Here is a 26,699-nt window from a genome sequence, read left to right on the forward strand (position 1 = left end):
ATTATCCTGTATGGTTATCAGTGTGTACGGACATTTCAGCTTCTTTTAACACTTACGTACATAAGTTTTCTTTCATAAAAAGTGCTTGCTGTAACCGCATAGTCCCATTGTTGTCAGTCAGTATCTGCCCTGTGTTTCGCTTGCAAATCGTCCCATCTCATGCTCACATGTTTAGTACAGCACCAGAGTGTCCATCTCATGCATTCACAGTAGCTTTCACTGCACAAATTCGTGAAGCTCGTGTTCAGTGGCATGATCCTCTGTGAAATCTTCGATGCTGTGACAACTGACTTCCAGAACAGTGGCCCGAGGAATTTATTTCACCTTGTTGCTCTCACTTATTCAGTGGGGACATGAGCTGTTCATCTGACATCCGTTGGCAAGTTAAGTTTCTTGCTGCTTTTACTACATTGTCGAACACAGAAAATTCATGTCACACAAAGTATTCCCACCTTTAGTTTATCACGTGCACACCCACTTATATCGTACACACACTTAACACTTTGCAGCCAGGTCTCATATGTTTTTGCATTTTGTTTTTGAGCGTCTTTCATACAGTTGCATTACATAAAGTTTCTGTTGTGTCCTTTCCACATACTATACAAATAACATTAAAAAAATACAATTACAAAATACACTCAGACTGTTCATTTGCTGACATGCCATTATTGTCGCTTATATACATTACAGTGTGCTTGTCATTTTGTTTTTGTACATTTTGTTAAATTACAATTTCATTACATTGTTCAATTCCAGTTATATGAGTACACTTTTTACTCTCGTTTGGTTATACATTCTGCCTATAACATTCATACAATAATAGATTCTGTTTTTCTTTATGGCATAAATTGACGTACATTTCATTTCAATTTACTATGACTTCTTGTCGGAGCATATTTATCAGTTCCAAAGAATTAAAGAAGTAAGCAATAGTCACTAAAATAGATACTATGCACTGCCTCAGATAACTACGTATGGCCTCGCCTCTCTAGCATTCTCCAGGAAGGATCTACACACTACATGCTTGAGGAAATTCCACAGAAAGACATTTATGTGCTCGGTTACTTCTTGTTACTGGGCTTATTAACTGTGATCCCAAGAGCAAAATAATTTGTTGTTTATAAACACAACTCAGATCTGATGATACCAATCGTATCAAATACTTATTCAGTGTTTAAAAGTGCAGCTCAGTATTTACTTGTTATGTTCATTGTGTAAAGGATATGGTGAGGTATATGGAGTATTATCATCAATACTACATGCAACAAGCAATGAGCATAAAACAGTGTTTACACAAATAACAAATGTGCATAAAAATTTCAGTGGAAATCAGGTGTTTGACTCTCTCATGGGTAGTCGACGCTCACAATAGTTTGGTTTTGACCCCTTGATTATTTGGTAGTGCTCAACCTAGACCTGATATGTGACGTACTGAAACTGTTTTTCTCTTCACATACTTTCACACTATTACATTGATATGTATCATAAACTTATAACTATATTTATCTTGTGGTGCGGTCCTTTCTTATTTTTATATGGTATCTAACACTCTACAAGCATTTATCTTGCTTCACTTTAGGACTATCGATGCATTGTTCCCTGGAAGAAAAACTTAAAACTAAATCTTCATAGATAAGTGTATAGTGGCTCAGTTGCTACTTATACCTTTTGATAAATTCAACCACATATTCATTCACTTCAGTGTGCAGTCGTGCTATCACAAAACTTATTCAATGTCATGTGTGCGTCTCTACTTACCTTATAAATCTGAAAGACAAAGTGTATTATAGGCATGGTGTGACCTCTTATTCGATTTGCTACTTATACTATACAAACTTGTTTACCTGCAGCAAGACTTTTCTGGTCCATCAAATGTAATTAGTGCCTTTACTTTCAATACTTAAATTTGTAAATATTGTACATATATAGATATAATGTATATAGTAGCGTAACTTAAGTAAATGTCTCATAGCTTAGGGTCACCCTCCTTGTGTATGATCCCCTAGCTTATCTTGTGTGTGTGTATTATGTAGATAGTCGTACTTGTAGTATAGACTGTCGCTTTCCGTGTGTATGATTCCCTAGCTTATCTTTGTATGTGTGTATTATGTAGACAGTCGTACTTGTAGTATAGACTCTCCCTCAATTTTCTATGTCCCTGTCTATGCAATAGGCTTTACAAATGCTAGTGAAGGCCGTAGCTCATATGGTTTGTTTGTTTTGGGTGCTCCAACGCTCTTTGCTGTGTCTGTCTGGTGCGTATGCGCTGTGTTTCTCTGATACCACTTACACTCATGCTTATAAATTAAGGATAATTGCAGGATGTGGTGCCACACAATGTGGCACTACACAAAACTGGCTCTAATAGTGTAAGCACATAGGCAACACACACGACACAGATCTGTAAGTCCATGGTATTGGTGATAAGTTGAGAAAGTCGTCCCGAAACACATGTGCTACAAAATGCCACTGTTTCCTGTGCATGTACCCCGACACCAATGTGGGATATGATCACCATGCACACGTACACAGGCCGCACAACGGGTTAGCATACTATGGATCAGGTGTTCGAGCAGCTGCTGGGGTATAGCCTCCCATTCTTGCACCAGTGCCTGTCGAAGCTCCTGAAGTGTCCTAGGGGTGTGAAGACGTGCAGCAATATGTCGACCGAGAGCATCCCAGACGTGCTCGATGGGGTTTACGTCTGGAGAACAGGCAGGCCACTCCATTCGCCTGATATCTTCTGTTTCAAGGTACTCCTCCATGTTGGCAGTTTGGTGCGGCCATGCATTATCATCCATCAGGAGGAAGGTGGGACCCACTGCACCCCTGAAAAGGCAAACATATTGGTGCAAAATGACATCCCGAAACACCTGACCTGTTACAGTTCCTCTGTCAAAGACATGCAGGGGTGTACGTGCACCAATTATAATCCCACCCCACACCGTCAAACCATGACCTCCATACAGGTCCCTTTCAAGGACATTAAGGGGTTGGTATGTGCTTCCTGGTTCGCACCAGATGAAAACCCAGTGAGAATCACTGTTCAGACTATACCTGGACTCGCCCATGAACATAACCTGGGACCACTGATCCAATAACAATGTACTGTGTTGTTGAGACCAGGCTTTACGGGCTCTCCTGTGACCAGGGGTCAGTGGAGTGCATCTTGCAGATCTCTGGGCAAATAAACCATGTCTGTTCAGTCGTCTGTAGACTGTGTGTCTAGAGACAACTGTTCCAGTGGCTGCGGCAAGGTCCCGAGCAAGGCTACCTGCAGTACTACGTGGCTGTCTGTGGGCACTGATGGTGAAATATGGGTCTTCTTGTGGTGTAGTACACTGTGGACATCCCGTACTGTAGCACCCTGACATGTTTCCTGTCTGCTGGAATCATTGCCATAATCTTGAGATTACACTTTGTGGCACATGGAGGGCCCGTGCTATGACTTGCTGTGTTTGACCAGCCTCCAGTCGCCCTAGTATTCTACCCCTCATAACGTCATCAATATGTGTTCTTTGAGCCATTTTCAACACACAGTCACCATTAGCACATCTGATAACTTCTGCACACTTACTCGCTACACCGTACTCTGACATGCACCAACATACCTCTGCATATGTGGACTGCTGCCAGTGCCACCGTGCGACAACCGCAGGTCAAATGCACCGCAAGGTCATACCCCGAGGTGATTTAAACTCGCAAACCACCCACCAGAGTGCTGTTTCATCATGTATCAGCATTATCCTTAATTTATGAGCATGAGTGTATTTACGTCGCGGTGAGTTTTTATTGCATTGCGTGCTACAATGCATTTCCCAAGTTCGTTTATTTGTTTACAGCTGGGCCATGCACATTGCATCGTCGTCTCTAGACACATGAAAGTAAAATTCTTCCTTGTTGCATCCATTCAGCTTATTGTTTACACATTTGACATATAAGAAAAAACACAAACAAAAATTTTCCTTATCACCTAACAACATAAATTCTGGAATGTGATTTTCCAGCATTCTAAATCTAATATTATTGTTCATATATGCAACTTAGAGGGTATAGCTACCTTGATCGTATCTGATAAAGCAAGTGTCGATCAAGCTTGTGCCCCCACTCTCCTCAGTGGTCGCAGAATGGGGGCCTACCGTGATCAGTTCAAGTTTTCCGGCCTCACGATGGCATTGGTCTCTGGGTTAGGTGTAACTTCCTCTATATGGACTCTTGGTGTTTTATTATGCCGATTAGTATCCTGTGAAGCTCTTTACTGAAATTCTCTTTGCCTTTGCGCATTATGTGGCATATGTGCACTATTTTGCTGGCCAAATCCCGCTGTCTGTGGTTTATTTGGCTGTTCAGTATTGTTTTGTGTTTGCCAAGTGGTTGGCTGATTATTGGTGGTAGCTTGTGTCTGTACATATTGACAGGCTGGCCATATGCTGCTCGCCCGTTGTAGTTGTTTTTGTTAAATTTTTGCCCATTTCTTTCGTATCCACCCTTGAATTTACGGCTTTGTACATTGTCGTTGTGATTGCCATTACCATTACCATAGGTCTGTGTGGGATAAGGTTGCCATCCATGTTGTACTACGAATCCGTTGTTCACTTATTGGTCTGTAAATCTTGGTGGCACTATCTGTGTATTAACCGGCTTGGGTTGTACTGGCCTCTTTTCGTATATCAGATCTATTGAGTCCAGTACAGATAGACAGTATTCGGTCTCGTTTTCTGGAATGGTAATAAGTTCTTGCCTAAGATGGGCAGGAAGATAGCTGTTTAAAAAATCAGCACATCTGCTTGAGATACCGGGTTTGTTCAGTATCTGGTTTTATTCAAATATTTTTCAAAATAGCCTCTTAAGCTTCCGTGTTTGCTATTGAATGGAGCTGGGTTGAATACTTCATGTCTGAGCCTCTCTTGTACAGCCTCAGACCAATATTTATCCAGAAAGGCTCTCTCAAGCTGTCCATAGTAGTGATAACATTCCGCCATGTCAGTAGCCCATAGCAGAATGTCACCCTGTGTGTATCCAACAACAAATCTAATTTTCTGGGCTTCGGTCCAGGGACAAGGTAAAACATTTCGAAATTGTCTAATAAAGACCACAGTGTTTGTTCTTTTCCCTTCAGAGGTAAATACCGGAAATTGTTGGTGCCTAAGTAATGTGTCATCTGCAAGTAATGTTAACAAACATGCCGCGCTGTCAGTGACAGTCGTGTTTGTGTTCACTTGTGGCATAGCACATGGCAATTGTGCTTGCTTAACAGGGACAGCTGCCGACAAGTGTTGTTGCATTCTGTAACCTTCACTATTTTCCTTTGACAGGCTATTGTGGGTATCCAGCGAAAGTATCTAACTTCTCTAAAAGCATGGGTTTGTTTTCCATCAAATGTTGTTTTGGAATGTCAGTGATTTTAGCAATACTACCCCGTAACCTTTCCTCTGCTTCCTTTAAACCTGGATCTATTTTAGCTAGAAGTTGACTTTCTTTCCCCTTAATAGTTGCTTCTACAGTATCTACATAGATTTTGCACTCTGACACTATCTTTTCAGCAAGGGTGCTGCCCTTATCCAGCATCGTGGCTTCAGCTTCTTCTGTTATTTCCTTTATATCTGCACATATCTTATCTCCCTGTTTTTTTGGCAAATTTTGACTCTAAACTTAACTGGTCTACTCTTAGACTTAACTTTTGTATTTATGTAGGTAAGTTTTTGCATACATCTTGCAGCTTGCTGACTGCATTCGTCACATTTTTTACCGAAGCATCCACTTGGGATTGCGTCTCCTGAATTTGAGAATATGCTTTACTAAGGTTTTGTAACTCATCTGAAAATTGTAGCTGTTTATCATCTACAGATGGTACTTTTTCCGTTAACATATTAATATTGCGGGATATGTTGGTAATTATTTATTGTTTTAGTTGTTTACCTAACTCTGTCAACTTCCCGGATAGTTCGTCAGATAATTCAGTGCCAATAGTTTTGCTCATCTCATTGAACTGTTGAATAATACTATTCTTGAAATCGTTAAATGTCTGATTTTGCTGTGTAAGCTGTTGTCCCATATTTTCCTGGTGTTTAGTTATACTGCTGTGTCAACTGTTGTTCTAGTTAAGTCCCATAAGATTTCACACACACACACAAACTGTTGTTCTATATTTTCCCGATGTCTTGTGAACTGCTGTGTAAACTGTTGTGTTATTAGCTGCATGAGTTGTGTCAAATTGTATGTCTCGCTAATATTTACATTGCTTTTATGAACTGTTCTTGTGTTCGCAATGTCGTGAGCAAATAGTCAAAGGAATTTTCACTGTCGCGTGCTTCAGTTTCACTATTTGAAAAAATGTTTCCCAGTGAGAACTGAGAAATTGTCTCATCAGTCATCATAAAAGTGACATCATGATTAGTTAGAATAGTGCATTTTGTAGTGAGTTTTCAACAATAGCCATTTCCTTTGACTCCATTGTGAATAGTGTTTAACAAAATTATGAAAAAAAATTAAAAAATGAAATTTTGTCTGTATCGGTACTTTTCAATTAAAGCAGATTTAGCTGTGTATTCACTAATAAACCTGATTATTATCTGACACAGTCTTATAGAATTCAATGTTTTATTTTGCACTTTAATGATGACTTTATACAAATTTTCGTGTTTTCTATAGAAATGCACTTTCCATAAAGGATATTAATTGGAAGGAAAAGAAGTTATCTGCTGCTAGAAAGATGGTGCCGAGTGTGGCCATATGAGCATACAGCGTAGCAGCTTCCTACCTTTGCTGCTGAAACCAGCATTCCCAGCGAGTCTCATTTGTAGGCAGAATTTAATTTTAATTTGCTCCTTCAATGTTTTTCTTATTTATAGTCTCATGGACATGTAAAAAATACAACAGAAGTCTCAGTAGTTTCTTGTTACAATAAAAAAAATAATTGGAAAGAATAACTGACAGAAATTGGAAGGTACGGTACACATATACTGGGTGAACTGTAACTATTACTAGTGTCAACAGACCTTCAGTGTCAATACATTTAAGATCAATATTCATCATTTAAAGTTTCATACTTCTTCACATTAATTCCATTGTTCGTAGTACTGCTTATGACATTACCACTACAGGATTGCCCCTCTGCTGCTCACGCAAATTCCCCTTGTCAGCTTCAAACCTTGTGATGCAGAATTCTCTTGATGTAAATATACAATATATGTGAATGAACTTGCCTTCCTAATCATTTTTATAACAGTTTTTAATACACGATTGGAATACACTTTTTTAATTAATACTGGTGCTGCGGAGCTAGTCATATGTCCGCCCACTACCACTTAAAAAAAACAAACTGGTGAATATACAGAAATTAATCACTTGAAGAGCGTATCTCCTCTCTTTTTTCATATCAAAACATTATCTCTGGCACAAAGCAGTTCATTAATTTACATTTAGTTTTACATGTATAAAAGGAAAAGACGAAGAAAGGAAAAATAATATGATCCATCACATTTTACAGTATTAAACAGAGATCATATTGGTTACCTTGTACGCACTGGGAATGGTTGCAACAACTCACATATTGAAGAGCAAAATAAATAAATAATTTTAATATTTATATAGTTTGGAAAGTTCTGGCATTCCAACATAATCTAAACCTTGGGCTAAAATACACATCAGTCTCACAACCAGAATTTTTAGCTTTCACATAGCCAAAACACAACAAAAGTGTTACATTCCAACCTAACCTAAAGCCAGGCTGAGCTAAAGGTCAGTTTGTAACCACAACCAGAATTTTTTAGATTCCACATTCATTGGCTTGACTGACACCCAACCATACTGTCACATTCCAGGCTAACCACAACCTCATAATTCGTTTTTTGTTTTTTTTTCCCCTTGGGAAAAATGCTTAGATGTTTGTGACAAAGAATATTATACGTCCAATCTGCACTCTTGGATCCCAGCCTAACAATGCCTTCGGAAATCCTAACATATTCTGAAAAGTAGCTGAATATATGTGGGAAGTAAAATTATAAATTTTACTGATGCACGTGTGCACAGCAGTGAAATTTATAATCTTGCTTGCAACAAATATTCTCTTGCTGCAATCAAATCTCTGCTATTAACTCCCAATGTAAACACAAACTTATAATTTGTAACAATTTTTTTTTAATATTTGTGACAACAGCGAAGAAGGGAATGGTCTGTTTTGGAACTATAAATCCAATTTTGGTAGTGGTTACTTTACCCATTGGCTGTATTAAAACTAATTCTTTGCAAACCTATGAGCAGTAGAGAAACACTGCTGTGACTGCCAGTGACCCTGATCTAGACTTTAGCCTCTACATCATATTTTGGTCCCTCACGTATTCATACCATCAGCATAGTGATATCTTTCTTTGAATTGATCATATCAATATGCAAACACACTACTACATGCTTTTCCCGTGCATTAGAAAAGGGAGGAATTAAATTCATGAAGTTGGATGTAGTGGACAAAACTAGTTTATAAGGTTAATAAAAAAAATAGTGCCACTAAATAAATTAGTAGCTGTTGTTACCAGTATTTACCACCACCCATTGTACACAGATCAGCACAACAGAAGAATTAGATTATTTGTTTCAAATGATTATTTATTAATCTCTGATAAATAATTTATACGAGGCAAAGGTACTAAAAAATTACTTGACAAAATTTCAGCAGCAAGAATTATGAGCGTACTTCAGCAGATGCCTTATTATAGATATTGTCGCACATTGTGTGCATACATTGTAAATAAAGCTATGGCATTGAAAGAGCAACTGTGACTAGTGTTAAAAGCCATGATGTTGCTTGTTGTTTATGTTTTTAGGAAGCATTTTATGTTTTGTCATGTTAATGGGAACAGTACCATCCAATGCTAGGTTGAGCTGTGTACAACAAGAGGGACCTGTGGGGGTTTCATCATGTACATTGTTGCATGATGTCTGCCACTTCCCCAATTAGATTGTCCCTTTAACAGAATGCTTCATTTGTGTAATATTTCACTACAGGTGAAGAAATGAGTTTATGGTTGGAGGTAAAAGAAGTTGTTCGTTTAATGAGGGAGAGGTATTTCAAAGTCAGGGCTAAGCTAGGGAAGTACATAACCAAACCAGACACATATGTAGAGAATAGACATAAAATGATGAAATGGTAGGAAATCAGTGTTTACATATGGCAGTGATGGATCTGGCCCAGCAGTTCTAACAGTGATTTCAGCACCCAAGGGCCAAGCCTTAGCCTCATGCAGTGCTCTGTTTCTGTGTGCTCAATTGTCAGTTGCTCACACTGGTTCATGTTGTGTTTTTCCTCTGTGATTGTTCTCTAACAATGCTCAGACTCACTGGTCCCCCATAGACTGGCTCACACATTGGGATCTGTTACCTCTTCTGGGGTTCGGTTTCCTGGCTTTGTGTTGAACCACCATCGAGTAGCATCATTACATTTGTGCTGGCAGTGATTATTCCATGGCATTCTCATGCCCTTGCAGATACTAAATTAATTTGTCATTATTAACTACAACTGGTAACACAAAAACTGCAACTAATGACATAACATACATATTCAGACATACTGACATACTCAGCCACCAGACCACACAACGGGAGGACTTTTATCTTTGTCGCCATATCACTGTCTGTTGTGCATGCAACATCATAGTAGTGAATTTCCTCCTCAAAACAAATACAAAGAAAAAATAAAATCTCCAGTGATTAACAACATGCCAGACTAACAATTCCAAAGCCGAAAATAAATCTGTAGCCAATGATCATTGACACAACAATAATTCAGTAAAAAAGCTCCAAATGCTCAATTTCAATACTAAATATATAAGTAACATACAATGCCTGATAAACAGTACTACACCAGTCTGTTCACACAGTAACAACACTCAAAAGCAAATTTGAAAAATTGATATACAACACTAGAGTGTGCCAAAAATTACTAAAAGACAACCTCTTCAAACATGACCCAACCAGCATGGATTTCGAAAACACGTGAAACACAACTCGCACTTTTATCACTTGATGTGCTGAAAGCTTTGGATCAAGGCAGTCAGGTATATTCAGTATTTCTTGATTTCCGAAAAGCATTTGACCCAGTACCATACCTATGCTTATTATCAGAGGCACAATCACATGGGTATCAGGCAAAATATGTGACTGGAATGAGAATTTCTTGGTAGAAAGGATGCAGCTTGTTATCTTGGATGGAGAGACATCATTATATGTAGAAGTAACTTCAGGTGTACCTCACGGAAGTATGTTGGTTCACTTGCTGTTAAAGTTCTACATAAATGACTTTGCAGACAATACTAATTGTAACCTCAGACTTTTCACAGGTGATGCAGATATCTACAATGAATTACAGTCTGAGTGAAAATATATAAATATTCAATCAGACTTTTATAAGATTTCAAAGTGGTGCAGTGATTGGCAACTTGCTTTTAATGTTGAAAAATGTAAAATTGTGCACTTCAAAAAACATAAACAAAAAACTTGATATTGTATGAATGCAGTATTAATTAGTCACAGTTGGAAGCTGTGAACTCATACAAATGCTCGAGGTAACACTTAGTAGGAAACAATCACATAGGCTCAATTGTGTGTAAAGCAGATACCAGACTTTGGTTTATTGGTAGAATACTAAGGAAATGCAATCAGTCTACATGGGAGATTGCATACAAATCCCTCTTGCAATCCATCCTAGAATATTGCTCAAAAGTGTGGGGCCCATACCAAATAAGACTAGCAGGAGGTATTGAACATACACAGAGAAGAGCAACACGAATGGTCAGGGGTATGTTTGACCTGTGGAAGAGTGTCACTAAGGTGTTGAAGGGTTGTGAATCAATACTGGATGTGAGGAATTCTTGGAAGGCTTTTAAGGGATGATTTTTAGGTAGTGGTGGTTGATCAAGTTGGGATCATAGTCAGAACTGTTCAAGACAGGGTTCAATGTCAAGTTTGCTGTTGGAAAGGTTTTGGGATTGGGTTGCAAAGTAATATTTCCAGCTGATATTATGTGTGAAGGAAAATGGGTCCTTCACCAAAGCAGCATGATTAAATGCACGTTTAGTACTGAAAGTGAGACCCTTGGCTAATACAGATAATTCAGGAGGGGACATTGCTTTAGACAAGAGGTTGAGAACGCTGTACTGTTGTGACTGGTTCTTGTGATTTTCAGTTACTGTTGTTCTGGGAGGCAGCAATGAAGGCTGTGGGGATGTTAAGGAGGTTGACCAAGCTTGGTTTGTAGGAGAGGAGTGGTGGTTGATGGTGTGGCTGTTTGACTTGTTTTGAGTAGTTTATATGTTGCTACTTCAGTGCAGAAGTGTTGTTATTTGAGCACACCTCATAATGAAGGCAATTAAAATTGGTTTATCTAAAGCTGCCTTTAGCTAAAATTAAGGATCATTTTTAAAGTGTCAAGTGAAAGGATTCATCTACTAGTAAGAAGTAGAGAACAAAACGTGTCAGCTGAATATTTTATCAGAGACATGCACGCTATGAGCTAGTAATTATGTAAAAGTCTAATGTAATTGGGTAGATAAAAAATATACTCTCCAAATGGTGGCAGGAGAACACACATATAAAAAAGAAAAAAGGTATTGCGTATGCAAGCTTTCAGAGCCAAAGACTCATTTGTTTGGCAGAAGTGTAGAAATCTTTGCTATATGGATTCATGTTGAGACTGACCTGTTAAAATTCCTGGAATCTCTAAATACATTCTCCCATTTAAATTACACGTGGTCCTATTCCGAATCCCCTGCCACTTTCCTTGCTGTTGATCTCATCCTCACTGAAGGCCACCTGCACACTTCTGTCCACATTAAACCTACTAACAAACAACAGTACTTACATTTTGGCAGCTGCCATCCTTTCCATGTCAAATGTTTCCTCCCATACAACCTTGGCATTCGAGGCAGACGTATTTGATCAGATGAAGACACTTTACAGCAATACACCATCATTCGCACCTCAGCCTTCACTGGATGTAATTACCCTACCACCATAGGTCAAAAGCAGATTTCATGGGCTAGCACATCCAATCCTGGTACTGCTGAGCCCTCCAAAAAAAGGAGTATATCACTTGTCACTTAGTATTATCCCAGTCTTGAATGTATTAATTAGCACTTCGACAAGGCCATGACTTCCTAAAATCATGTCCTGAAATGAGGTCCATATTGTGTGAGATTTTGCCAACCACATCCAGAATAGCTTTTTGCCGCTCTCTCAATCTCCACAATATTCTTGTCAGAACCTATGCCCCTTCTGCACCAATCTCCCTACCATTTGAATCCTATCCCTGTGACCTTCCCTGCTGCAAGACTTACCACATGCACCCTGCTATGACCACCTATACCAGCCCTGCATCTGGCAAAATATATACTATCAAAGGGAGAACTGCCTTTGAAATGAGACATCATACTCGTATACCAACTGTTATGTAAATACTCTCCAACCTTTTACATTAGCTTGCCTATCACAAAGTTATCAGTTACGATGAATGGGCAAAGGCAGAGGGTATATATTGGTAACACACAGTATCTGTTGCAGAGCTTGCTCTACAACATGACAGTTGTGACCTCGGTGCCTGTTTCATCACACGCGCCACCTTGATTCTTCCCCCAGACACTAAATTTCAGAACTCTGCAGGTAGGAACTAGCACTACAATGTGACCTTGGTTATGGCCACCCACCTGGCCTTAATTTACATTAATTTCTTTTGTATCAGCATTTTTTCACAGTAACTACTCCATTTTAGTTTTCTACACCTTTTGTTTTCTGAGTTGTCTATTTTTGGCCGTCAACCTCCCACCTCTACTACATAAAATGCGCTTAGCTTTTCACAGTGTTTTAGCAGCGTCTTGCATATTACCAGGTCTTCCACCTATAAGGTCTCAGGTTTTCGAATCTCATCTGGTGCCGTCTCCAACAATCAGTCTTTTCATCTCATCCTGTTTGGCAAGTCTTCCCTGACCCACAATTCTGGGTTATTATTCTGAACTGTACCTATTTTCCTAAATCTCTCCATTTCTTTCCCTTCACCACTCTTCCTTCCCCTTCAACCCTTCTGCCAGAAGAAGGAGCCTTTGGCTCTGAAGACTTGCATACATAATACCTTTTTTCTTTTTTAAATGTGTGTTCTCCTGCCACCACTTGGTGAGTAGATATTTCATCTGTCCAATTACATTATAGTTTTACATAATTAGTAGCTTATAGTGTGCATGTCTCTGATAAAATATTCAGCTGACTCATTTTGTTGTCTGCTTGGTACTAGTAGGTGAATCCTTTAAAGTTTTAGCTAAAGTTAACTTTAGGTAAAGTAATTGTAACGGTCTACATTATGAGGTGTGCTCAAATAACAACACTTTTGCATTGAAGTAGCAACACGCAAACTACTCAAAAAAAGTGTTGCACCATCTGCATATATGCGAATATCTGTGGTCGTTGATTGTAGGGAAATAGTGAATGAAAGAATAAGATATAACTGCACTTTAGAATGTAAACTAAAAAAAGGACCATGGACTTTGCTGTTGGTGGGATGGCTTGTATACCTCAGCAATACAGATAGCCGTGGTAGATCACGTAACTAATGAGGAGGTATTGAATAGGATTGGGGAGAAGAGAAGTTTGTGGCACAACTTGACTAGAAGAAGGGATCAGTTGGTAGGACATGTTTTGAGGCATCAAGGGATCACAAATTTAGCATTGGAGGGCAGTGTGGAGGGTAAAAATCGTAGAGGGAGACCAAGAGATCAATACACTAAGCAGATTCAGAAGGATGTAGGTTGCAGTAGGTACTGGGAGATGAAGAAGCTTGCACAGGATAGAGTAGCATGGAGAGCTGCATCAAACCAGTCTCAGGACTGAAGACCACAACAACAACAACAACGGATAGCCGTACTGCAGGTGCAACTACAATGGAGGGATATCTCTTTAGCAGCCAGAAAAATGTGTGATTCCTGAAGAGGGGCTGCAGTCTTTTCAGTAGTTACAAGGGCAACAGTCTGGATGATTGACTGAACCTTGTAACATCAACCAAAATGGTGTTGCTATGCCGGTACTGCAAACGGCTGAAAGCAATGGAAAACTACATCTGTTATTTTCCCCAAGGGCATGCAGCTATAGTGTCTGGTTAAATGATGATGGCATCCTCTTGGGTAAAATATTTCAGAGGTAAAATAGTCTCCATATTCCAGTATTCAGGCAGACACTACTCAGGGGAATGTTGTCATCGGAAGACACAAAACATGCATTCCACTGGTCGGAGCATGGAATGTGAAATCTCCTAATTAAGCAGGTACGCTAGAAAATTTAAAAAGGGAAATGGGTAGATTGAAGTTAGGTACAGTGGGAATTAGTAAAGTTCAGTGGCAATAGGAACAGGACATATAATCATGTGAATAAAATGTTATAAGTACAAATTCAGATAGGGGTAATGCAGGAGTAGGTTTACCAATGAATGCGGGTAAGCTATTGTGAACGTCATCGTGAATCATTTATCATAGCCAAGATAGAAACTAGGCCCACACCCACCATGGTAGTTCAAGTTTATATACCACTAGCTCCACAGATGATGAATGACAGAAATGTTTGATGAGATAAAAGAAATTAGTCAGATAGTTAAGGGAGAAGAAAATTTATTTTTGATGGGAAACTAGAATTTGATATTAGGAAAAGGAAGGGAAGGAAAAATAGTTGGTGAATATGGAGTGGGGAAAAGGAATGAAAGAAGAAGGTACCTGGTAGAATTTTGCACAGATTATAATTTAATCGTCGGTAGCACTTGGTTTAAGAATTATAAGAAAAGATTGTGTTCATGAAAGAGGCCTGGAGATGCCGGAAGGTTCCAAATTGATTATGTAATGGTTAGGCAGAGATTTAGGAACCACATTTTAAATTGTAAGACATTTCAAGGGACTCTGACGACAATTTATTTGTTATGAAATGTAGATTAAAATTGAAGAAATTGTGAAAAGGTAGGAAGTTAAGGAGATTGGATATGGGTAAGTTGAAAGAATCAGAGGTTGCTGAGAGCTTCAGAAGGAGTTTTATACAATGGGAAAGGAATACAGTAGAAGACAAATGGATAGCTTTAAGAGATGAAATAGTGAAGGCAACAGAGGATCAATAGAAAAACAAGGCCTAGTAGGAATCCTTGGATGACACAAAAGAAATTTAATTGATGAAAGGAGAAAATTTAAAAATCATCAAATGAAGCAGGCGAAAAGGATTACAAACATTTAAAAAAGGGGATTGACAGGAAGTGCAAAATTGCTAAGCAGGAATGGGTAGAGGAATATATAGATTTAAGTGTTAGGAAGACTTTTCTGAAAACATTTTTATGGAGCGTAACCATGTATGGAAGTGAAGCATGGATGATAGACAGTTTAGCCAAGAAGAGAATAAAGGCTTTTGAAATGTGATGTTACAGAAGAATGCTGAAGATTAGATGGGTAGATCGCTCAACTAATGAAGGTACACTGAATAGAAATTTGTGGCGCAACTTGACTAAAAGAAGGAATTTGTTGACAGGAAACATTCTGGGACATCAAGGGACCACCAGTTTAGTATTAGAGGGAAGTCTGGGGAGTAAAAATTGCAAAGGGAGACAAAGAGATGATTACAGTAAGCTGATTCAAAAGGATGTAAATTGCAGTAGTTATTCATAGATGAAGAGGCTTGCTCAGGATAAAGAGCTTGGAAAGCTGCATCATACCAGTCTTCAGACTGAAGATTACAACAACAACCAAAATAAAGACAGCCTATTTCGACGTGCAAGTCTGTGAAGCTGAAATCTGCAACTGGGTAACATTCAGGACTATATCACTCCACTAGGTTATTGTAATATGATTATTCCTTTGCATTCTATCCATAATGCTGTTGACACGTTGTTGCACAAGCCTGTCCCACTATTTCATGGCTTGAGGTCATCCAGTGTGAGGAGATTTCCTGTAAAGACATTCTGCAGGTTGTAAGTGGTCCCAGGCGTGCTCAGTTGGGTTCATATAATAGATACTGCCAACCGTTCCAGTCACTTGAGTTCTGTGTCCTGATGAGAAGTATTCCTTAGGTGGATGTAGTGTGCCTGTGCATTATCAAAAGGAGGCCACAGCTGAAATGTTGCCTGTAGGGCTGGACAATAGGTTGGAGGCTCCTCTTCCAATACCAGAACCATGATGACCATCAGGCAGCAGACAAATACTGCACTTCTACATCTACATCGACACTCCACAAGCCACCATACAGTGTGTGGCGGAGGGTACCCTGTACCACTACTTGTCATTTCCTTTCCTGTTCCACTCGCAAATAAAGCAAGGGAAAAATGACTGTCTGTATGCTTCAGTATGAGTTCTAATTTCTTGTATCTTACCTTCGTGGTCCCTACGCGTAGTGTATGTTGACGGCAGTCAGCTTCAAATGCTGTTCCCTAAATTTGCCAATGAAGAGAACCAAACAATATTGATACTGCCTCCAGTCTAGGTGTTCACTTTTCCCTTTCATGCACTACAATGCCAGTATGTTTGTATTACTGTTTGTAATGGATGTCTAGATTCCATGTTGAACATGTGGAGAGAGTTGCATACTATCTGGGTCAACACAGCCCTTCCAGTAGCCAGAAAGGTGGCACACAGTTCTGCATTCTCCTGTGGGTACAGTAATGTTCTACTTCATTGGACGTTTGTTATCCCATGGATACTCTTTATTACCTCTTTGTATTTTTTGACAGTGCCCTCTCAGAAGGCTACGATAGACCACTAAGTTGACTGCCCCATAATTGTTATTTGGAAAAACAAAACACTACATTTCTAATTACTGTTGACTAATATACTGATTCATTTTACATTAGTAAAATGTAAGCCTCTTCAAAGTAGGTTGTAGTAAGACATGCCATATGTAAGCCTCTTCAAAGTAGGTTGTAGTAAGACATGCCATGAAAAATGAAGTAATAGGTGCATGCTCTCTCTCTCTCTCTCTCTCTCTCTCTCTCTCTCTCTCTCACACACACACACACACACACACACACACACACACACACACACACTATATCTGTGCCCTCCCGAGTACAGTTTTTGTGTGTGTGTGTGTGTGTGTGTGTGTGTGTGTGTGTGTGTGTGTGTGTTAGTACATTGCTATTATGGCTCATTAATCCCTTTCCCTTTGCAAGAAATGCAGATAAGGCTAAAAAATTTCTGTTTCACCCAACTGTGTCCACTTAATTTGTGGTTAAATTATATCATTCTGAACTACCTTGCAATTACAATGTCAGTGAACAAAATTAACTTTCATATGTTGTAAAAGAAAGATGAAAAGAACAAAATACCATATCCCATATTTTTATCTTATCCAGACAATGTAATGATTTAAACTATATTGCTTCTGAATAAAAATCTGGTGCTGTAACCATTGTTCCCCTAAGTTTTCTGAGAACTACTATGTGATTTCCTCAGTGGTTGGAGTGAACTACTGTTTTATGACCTGAAGATGGCTGTTGTCAGGCAAAAACAGTAATTTCATATTGCTGTTATTATGGTAGTGCCAAGAAATAAATTATTTTCAAATCAAGGATTTCAACAATCATGGGTGTCTCCTGTCAGACTGAAATGACATCATTTCCAAGACCTATTCTTATCAGAACAAAATCTCTACAGAGACAGTGAGAAAGTGACAGTGGGAGGCTTTATTCAAAAAATATAATGCATCACATAAAAATTCTAGACCTTTCTTTGCAAATGACGTTACTTCCCTCACCATACGTTTTGTGAATAGACCACATTGAGACTAATCCAAAGGCAGACAGTTTATTTGTTTTTAACTGTGCGCTACTCACTTTGTTGATTTATTGTACAGCCTATTGCTCAGATTAAAGAGGATTTTCTACTAGTGTAGTGAGCCAAGTATATCTTAAAGTGTCTTTCTGAATACATCTACATCGATACTCAGCAAACCACCATCAGCTGCATGGCAGAGGGTACGTCCCATTGTACCAGTTATTAGGGTTTCTTCCCGCTCTAGTCACACATGGAGTGCAGGAAGAATAATTCTTTGAATGCCTCTGTGCGTGTAGTATTTATTCTAATCTTATCCTCATTATCACTATGTTGGCAATACTGGAGGGGTTGTAGTATATTCCTAGAGTCATCATTTAGAGCCGTTTCTTGAATCTTTGTTAATAGACTTTCTCAGGATAGTTTACACCTATCTTCAAGAGTTTTGCAGTTCAGTTCCTTCAGTATCTCTGTGAACTCTCCCATGGGTTAAACAAACTTGTGACCATTCAGAATGTCATTCTCTGTATACATTCAATATCCCTTGTTAGTCCTATTTGGTATGGATCTCACACACTTAAGCAATATTCTAGAACTGGTCACACAAGTGATTTATAAGCAATCCCTTTAGTAGACTGATTGCACTTTTCCAGCATTCTACCAATAAACTGAAGTCTGCCACTTGCTTTACCCACAACTGAACCAATGTGATCATTCTATTTCATATCCCTACAAAGTGTTGCACCCAGGTATTTGTGAGAGTTGTTCAATTCCAGCAGTGACTCATTGATATTATAATCATAGAACATTATTATTTTTATTATTATTTTGTGAAGTGCACAATTTTACATCTATGAACATTAAAAGCAAGCTACTAATCTTTGCACCCCTTTGAAACCTTGTCAAGATCTAATTGAATATTTATGTAGCTTCTTTCAGATAGTACCTAATTACAGGTAACAGCATCATCTGTGAAAGGCCTGATGTTACTCTTAATATTGTCTGTGAGGTCATTAATACACAACATAAACAGCAAGGATCCCAACAAAGTTCCCTGGGGGACACCCAAAGTTACTTCTACATCTGATGATGACTGTCCATCTGAGATAACATGCAGCGTCCTACCTACCAAAATGTCCTCAATCCAGTCACAAATTTCACTGGATACCCTATGTGATCGTATTTTTTACTGTAAGTGTAGGTGTAATGCTGAGTCAAATGCTTTTCGGAAATCAAGAAATACTGCATCTTCCTGGCTGCACCGATCCAAAGCTTTCAGCATGCCATGTGAGATAAGTATGTATTGGGTTTCACTTGATCGAAGTTTTCGGAATTCATGCTGGTTGCCATTGAGGGGGTCATTCTGTTCAAATCACCTCCTTACGCTTGAGCTCAGAATATGTTCTAAGATTCTACAACAAATTGATATCAAGGATATGGGATGGTATTTTTGGGATTACTTCTACTGCCATTCTTGTAGACAAGTGTGAACCGTGCTGTTTTCAAAGAACTGAGCAAGGTTTTTTGTTCAAAGGATATATGCCAGATTACAGTTAGAAGAGGGACTAATTCAGTCACCTATTCTGTATAGCATCTGACAGGGGTTTCATCGGGCCCTAGAGCTTTGTTCAGTTGTAATGATTTCATGTGTTTCTCAACACCACTGGCACTAATACTTACTTCAGTCATCTTTTTAGTGGTATGAAGATTAAATTGGCACAATTCTCCTTCATTTTCCTTTATAAAGAAACATTCAAAAATGGATTTCCTGGGTTTATACTATTTGTAAATGTTGGTGCTGGTACATTTTCATTATACATTTATATTACAACTTTACATTAAGTAGAAGACATGATTGCCATTTAAAAAGGAGGTATTGAGTTCTGGATGTGATTAAATTACTTGCTTGTACCTAATTTGTAAATTTTTTCCCCTTTCAACCTCACAAATAAAGTGTAAGTTTCCTACTATTAACATGAGTAGTGACGGACTGAGATCAGCATCAAAAGCTTGTTTCTATTTCATTTACTGATGTTTATCTGTCAGCCTATACAAACACTGATATGGAGAAATGGTTCAGTAAAATACTTTTGATTATGAGATTTTATCATGAAATAAAATATATCATCAAACAAAATTTAATTTAATTTAAACTCTTTACTCATATTATATGGGTAAATATTCTAAAGTTTACCTTTATTTAACTTTTTAATGATTTAGTTTGACAGCATATAGCCATATAGCACTACAATAAGCTTGTAATTATGTGGCCACTAAATGTATGTTTCCCACAAAGAATTATGTTCATAGTATTATCTTTTTTTTTACAGTTGCGGAAGCAGTTAAAAAAGTTAATTATAAGGGATAACTGTCATCCAGCCAAAGCATCATTACTAGTGTGGGTTCAGATTCCAATGTGGATTTGTTTGTCGGCATCTCTGAGGAATTTGGTGTACATGTTACCACAGCATTCAGTAGGTACTTCTCAAAAAATTATAAAAGTATTTATAATTTTGAATAACTCTAAACAGTACATTGGAAATGGAAATTAGAGACAGGATCATCATGTTGGAATGTATGTGGGGATGATCTCGCTCATCAGTAATGTCATGGGAGTCGGTAAACTGCAATGACATGAGTTCTCATTGCTACTGTTGTACTTAGACAGGAAGCATCACAAAGGAATTACTGTGCTGTCCATCCCGCTGTCCCACCCATCCTTGTCTCCCACCTCTTCCTCTCTCCTGCCCCTTCAGCAACCACCATTAGGTATGATGGGAGGACATTGTGTGTCTTGGATAGTGACGATAGATCACAAGAATGCTACAAACCTCTTTATATTAAAGTAATGAAAAATTATCAGTTTGTATGGATGTTAATTTTTTCATTTATTCATAGTAATTGAATGGAGTCTCCAATTTTACATTCAAACGCCCCCAGCAGCTCAGGTGATTTGTTAGAGAATCTTCACAGTGGCCAAATAAAAGGGGTTGTATGGCTAGTCCATTAGAGGAGACAGTTGGACCCAAAATAAATAATTAAACAGGTCATGTCTGTGCTGAAAATTGTATTTCTTGTTATTAAACAAGATTCTGGAGCTGCTGGAAAATTTTCGTCATTTTATATGCATAAATCATTAGAGAGACCAACAAGTTCTGTCACATCAATCGGTACTGTAAGATGACACTTCTAGTAGAATCAGTGAAAACTGTCCAAGCAAACAAGATCTTAAATCCAAAGGAGCTGGGGGCCGTATGCTCTTACCAGTGAACTATGCATGGTATTAATTTATTGAAGAAGCTTTGTCACCTGCAAGGGGTCATACGCTTTCACACAAAAGATCTACTGTGGAAAAAGTAAGATGATTTAACTGAAGTAAGAAGTGTTATGAAAATAGTGAAAAGAGAATGTGAAGTGAATGCTGTTTTTGTGCTAACTTTTCATAGACTGAAGTTTACAGAGTTCGTTGCAGCTGATTTTATCTGACAAAGTTATCACTTGTGTATCCAATGCCTCGCTAGATTGCAAGTATCCATAATTTGGGCATACCATAATGATCTGGTGCAATTGTGATTTATCACCTCAGGAATCAGGTACTCAGTGTACCCCTTTGCTTGATTCTATCAGTTGCTCTGTCGGGGAATGGAAAAGTCAGGAACTAGAATGTAATAAAACACTTCATGTACTCTGAAGCAAAGAAGGAATTTAAGGCCAACCTTTCCCCACTTTCTGAAAGTTGTCTGCCTCAGCAGTTAAGCAGCCCATTCTGAAGAACAGTATTGGTACACAATGGTGACAGGCATTATGGACACTAGCACCTGAAATGGCAAACATAATTCCAGTACCTGGAAAAAACGTACACCATCGTGCAATGCTGAGTGACAATCAACATTGAAATGAACATCATCAGTATTGTTACACTAATTCAGCAGCCTTACAAACAAAAGAGAAGTAGTAGATCACAAAACAAGAGTAATCTCCATCTCCTTGACCAATATCAAGCCTAAAACAATAGCACTAGAGCCATCAGGTGATGTTTCACTGGTTATATCTGATGAATAACAAGCAGAATAATCATACAGATTTTGAAATCTGTCTCTAAGTTGAACGGAGTTGTTTCTCTGACCAACTGTGAGGAAAGTACCTTGAAGCACATGGTCAATCAGTGCCTTGTCTGAATCTTAAAATCAAGAAAGCTCCTTAGTCACTTCAGTGATTATCCAAAGAAATCATTCTTTGACTGGTAAACTGGTCCTGATGGAGGTGGTTATCCATTTGGCTTTCCTATGTGAGCAATATCTCTCAAATGTTAACACTGTGAAAGACACAGCAATCCATTGTTTAATCCCTGTGGAATTGAAAACAGTCTTTGACTGCAGAAATTTTTCTTTTATGCTGACACCAACCCTATGCTACTGGTCATTTGTGTTTATTTATAACATAGTTTTATTATGTTCTAAAACTTTTGGTGCTGCCTATCTTGGCTGCAAGTATTTCTTTTATATATTTATTTTTAAAAATCTTTGGAACGTAGTTTTAGGAAATACCAGCAGCTATGAAATACTATTAAAAATATAATAAAAACAGTCAAGATTGCAAAAAAATATTTTATTTCTTCAAACCATTACATACTCTGTAAATGGAGTAACATGAAAGTTATTAGAAGACATATGAAAATAAACACAATAGCAAAAAGCTATATAACTGTAACTTCTCTGAAGATAACCACAACAGTTAAAAGCTGTTAAAAAGAAAGAAAGAAAGAAGAAGAAGAAGAAGAAGAAGAAGAAAGAAAAATACCCTTGCCAACGACTAGAGCTGCTGCATGACATGCAGTTGCTGTTGCGTAAATAGTGTGTTATGTCAGTGATGGCAAATGGCCATCAAATACAAATAAAATCAATAAAAATACAATTGTAGTATGAAATATTTGGGCCACGACAAGAGTCATGTAAATATAAAAACAGGGTTGCATAAAATATAATGAAAGAACATGTAAAAGAAGCATAATAAGGAAATAAATGATCAACATTTGAGCTAGACCCAAAGTGCCCTCTATGAGGATTTGTGTATGACATCTGTTGTGCAACAATTTCTTACAGGGACGCAACCAGTAACCATAGTAACAGTATTAAGATCAGTATGTTCTGATTTGGAGTTAAAGATACAGAAGTGTGGCATGCAATTTTTGACTTTGAACTGTTCCCATAGTTTTTAATACACCTATTACCTCTTTTGTATATAATGATGATTACTTTCCAGAATTGACGGTGATGATCATGAGTGTGTTAGGTGTTTTTGCTTGTGTCAGTGTGGGCTCAGTCCCACTCCTGTGGAGAAGGCTTTAGCCAAGATATTACATGTAACAGATTTTTTATCAGGCCTATCTGCAATTCAGTGTGTCATCTTTACAGTAAACAGCAATATATCCCTTTCATAATATTGTTGATATTCAAAACTGGACTTTCCATTGTTTGAGAAATAAATCTGTAGACATTAAGAATAAATATGTAGAATGCTAAAAATGTTTGTTTTGTTTAAAAAGCTTTAAGAGTTTCCACATAAAAAATTTGGAGACATTACTTCTCAGCATGCCCAAGTACATGTGTGAGAAGGAGAATTGCAATCAAAAGTACATCAAAAAGTATTGACAGATTCAGACGGACAGTCTTCACTGTTTTTGGTATGACTTTTGAGTTTGGTTTTTCTGGATTCCATAGTATAATGTTTAAGAAGCCACTCAACAGTTAACTTCATTCTTAATTATTAGCAATGTGTCACTGATATTCCAAAACTATTGGTTTATTCAGATGTAATGTTTTTTCTCCACCAGCTTTATTCACATGATTTTAATTCAAGTTTAACCCTTTGTTACACAAATGTTTGCTTAATTCCTGTTTAACCCTTCATTACACAGGTTTTGGTTAATGTCTCACATTCTTCTCACTAATTTGCAATACTTAGCAAATGTCATGGGATAGGTACCTGATATCAAGAGAGGCCTCCTCTGGCTGTGCAGACTGCAGTGAGATACCATGGGAGTGAATCTACAAGTCCCTGGTACTACTACCGTTGATAATTTTAAAAATATCGAGAATCTGATATATTTATGTCTAAAAAAAATATTATTATCGGCTTGCAATGCATCGGGGGAAAAAAAAAGATATATTGAAGGAAAAAATATCAACTTATTGGCCTATAAAAATATTGGCTTCACAGTTTTAGAGTTGTATATTTAAGTACTGATTTATTATTGATATCCTGTACATAATCATGGTAGCAGCCTGCCTATCCCCCTTAGAGCAAGAACTGAAAGAAAAACACTTAATTCGAAAATTTGTAAGTTAATAATGGGACTTTGTGCACATGAAAACTTTATTACAATACTTTTTTGGTCGACTTGTGTTGTTAATTAACAACTGTGCCCATGGTGGACTGTCATGCAGTATTTCATTCCAGTTTATGTCTCATGTCTTATGTTCTTAATTTGTGTTGGCTATGTGTTGAAATAAACCTTGCTTCAGGCTGATGTTGGAAAATTGTGTGGTGAAGCTAAACATTGCAGTTTCTGTTGGTAGCACCGATTATGTCAGCATTTCCCCTCACATGTCTCCACCTACTGCAAAGACCAACCCCATCATTTAGATTTTTGTTCATAATTTTCAGCAACTGTTTTTGAAGTATGCCGATATGAAGAAATAGCACAGTAGTTACACCAAAAATTGTTTTTTAATGCAGTTCATGTGCTGTTTCTTCACCTTGGAAATCTTGACACCACCACTCCCCAGTGCAATCGAATTTCTTCTTTTCTGCCACCTATACTTGCTTCACACAGTGAAAGTAAAATTATGTTCTACTACAATTTCAAAAGAACAATTTCAAACATTTACCGAAAATTCTATAAAAATTCTAATAAAATTATATAAAATAAAAATATCGGCACTCGATATTACCATTTTGATATTGACATACCGATATATTAGGGAAGAAAATATCGCTGATATATGGATATTTCCTGGGTAAATATCGATATTTTATCAACAGCCCTACTGGCACTCCTCTGGAAGCAGCTGACCAAATTGTTTGCAGAGCGGCAGCCAATTCTGCTCTGTACATGGGTGCAGGACCCCTGATACAGAGCCTGTGTTCCTTGACATCCCAGATATGCTCGATAGATTTCAAATCTGGGTTCTGTGGTGGCCATCTCAGTCTTTGGACTTCCTCTACATGTTCCTGGAAGCATTCCTGAGTGACATGGGAGGGATTTGGTGCCATGTTATCATCTTGAAGCACTGCAGAACCTTGAGGGTGTTGGAAGGCCAAAAATGGGTGGAGACAGTCCCTGAGTAGCTCAATGTTCTGCGGACCATTAAAAGTCCTTTCCAATACAGCTAGGTGGCCAATTCTACAGTAGGAAAATGCACCCTAGACCATAACAGACACACCACTGCCTTGGACCACATCTTCTTTTCAAATGGAATCCATCAGTTCATGTAGTTTGTGCCACACATGGTGCCTCCTATCAGCATGGTGCAGTTGAAATCATGATTCATCTGACCATATCATGCTATACCATTGTTTCAGTGTCCATCTGTGGTGATTGGTGACAAATGCAAGCAGTCATGTTAACAGTGACACCTGTTTGTGGTGTCAGTTCTCATACCCCATGGAACCCTTGTTCCTACAGATTGTCCACTGGGAAATGTGTGTAGCATCTCCTGTGTTAAATTGAGCCTTGATTTGCTGCACTGCCACTATTGATGATCAGTCTCAGATGTTACCAGTCATGGTCATCGGGGGTGGTTGGACGGTTGGTAGTTTGTCTGTTGTGGTGACCGGACAGCAGTAGTTTGTCTGATTTGGACTGTCTACCGTTCACAATACACCTTGGACACAGTTGAATGTGTGAACCTGAATACCAGCACCACTGCTGAAATAGAATTTCCCATCTCTCAGGCACCAACCACTGTACACTGTTCGAACGGCGTCAGCTCATGATGTTACATACTACACAGATCACTTGCACAACCACTTATCAGGTGTCCTACATAACTGCAGCTGGCACAGTGGGTGTGTGGCGCATATACAGCATACCTGAGCTCTCTGTGGCCCACTATCATATGAGATTTGCTAAATCAGTGTAGATGTCTGTTCACTATTACTTGTTTCTTTGTGATACAACTTGAATTAAATGACACTGTGATAGCAGGGTGAATTTACAGTTCCATGCTGAGGACAAGGCTTCTTCCTGTAGGCAGAAGATAAGAGCATTCAGGATAGGGAACCTCACATACCTGTTGTTAATTCTTAAATTTCTTTTTGACAGTCAGCTTTCGTACCCCACTGTGCTTATGCCTTGGGTGGCCATGTGTTGACATTCCCTGCGCCAACTTCTTGGCGCTGCACAAGTGTCTCACCTCCAACTGCAGTATTCAACCACTGTGTTCCATTCTTTAAGATGCTACATGCTACGTGAAAACAATGTGGTAACAACTACAAGCAATGACATAAATGGAGTGTGCCATAGATTTCAGCATGCAGCATGTGTGTGTTTCTACTAATGAATATAACATCTGAATAAATAATTATTTTTCCTTCATAAAAAATGTTAAAATTTAATTTTTTTTAAAAATGGAAGTATAAAGTTGGCCAAAGTGACTGTTCCTTTCATGCATGTGTAAATGTATGAGTAGACAGAGAAAGACTGAACTCTTGAATATAAAGGCTTGACTTCTTCCTGCTGCTGTCTATACTTGTGCTGACAAAACAATGGAAACCTAATGTTACCATTTGCCGAACATGGAATTAGGTGCAATGACAAATGATTGATTTAAACCAGTAACTGATTTTGAAATGTACTTGTGGTTGTTGTCACAAGGAAATAAAAGAAGATAATTAGTGAGTCACCCAATCTCCATTGACAGTATTTCA

General features: G+C 38.3%; 1 protein-coding gene across 2 annotated transcripts in view; it reads left to right on the forward strand.

Annotated features, from left to right (window-relative positions):
* Positions 1-26,699, forward strand: part of LOC124799437 (cytochrome c oxidase assembly protein COX18, mitochondrial) — an 82,384-nt gene that overhangs the window by 9,655 nt on the left and 46,030 nt on the right. For both annotated transcript variants that reach the window (XM_047262923.1, XM_047262924.1), the window contains exon 3: positions 20,099-20,246. In XM_047262923.1, coding sequence (XP_047118879.1) covers positions 20,099-20,246 — 148 coding nt within the window. The remainder of the gene's footprint in view (positions 1-20,098; positions 20,247-26,699) is intronic.

Source organism: Schistocerca piceifrons, chromosome 1, assembly GCF_021461385.2.
Source record: "Schistocerca piceifrons isolate TAMUIC-IGC-003096 chromosome 1, iqSchPice1.1, whole genome shotgun sequence".
NCBI classification, from domain to species: Eukaryota; Metazoa; Arthropoda; class Insecta; order Orthoptera; family Acrididae; genus Schistocerca; species Schistocerca piceifrons.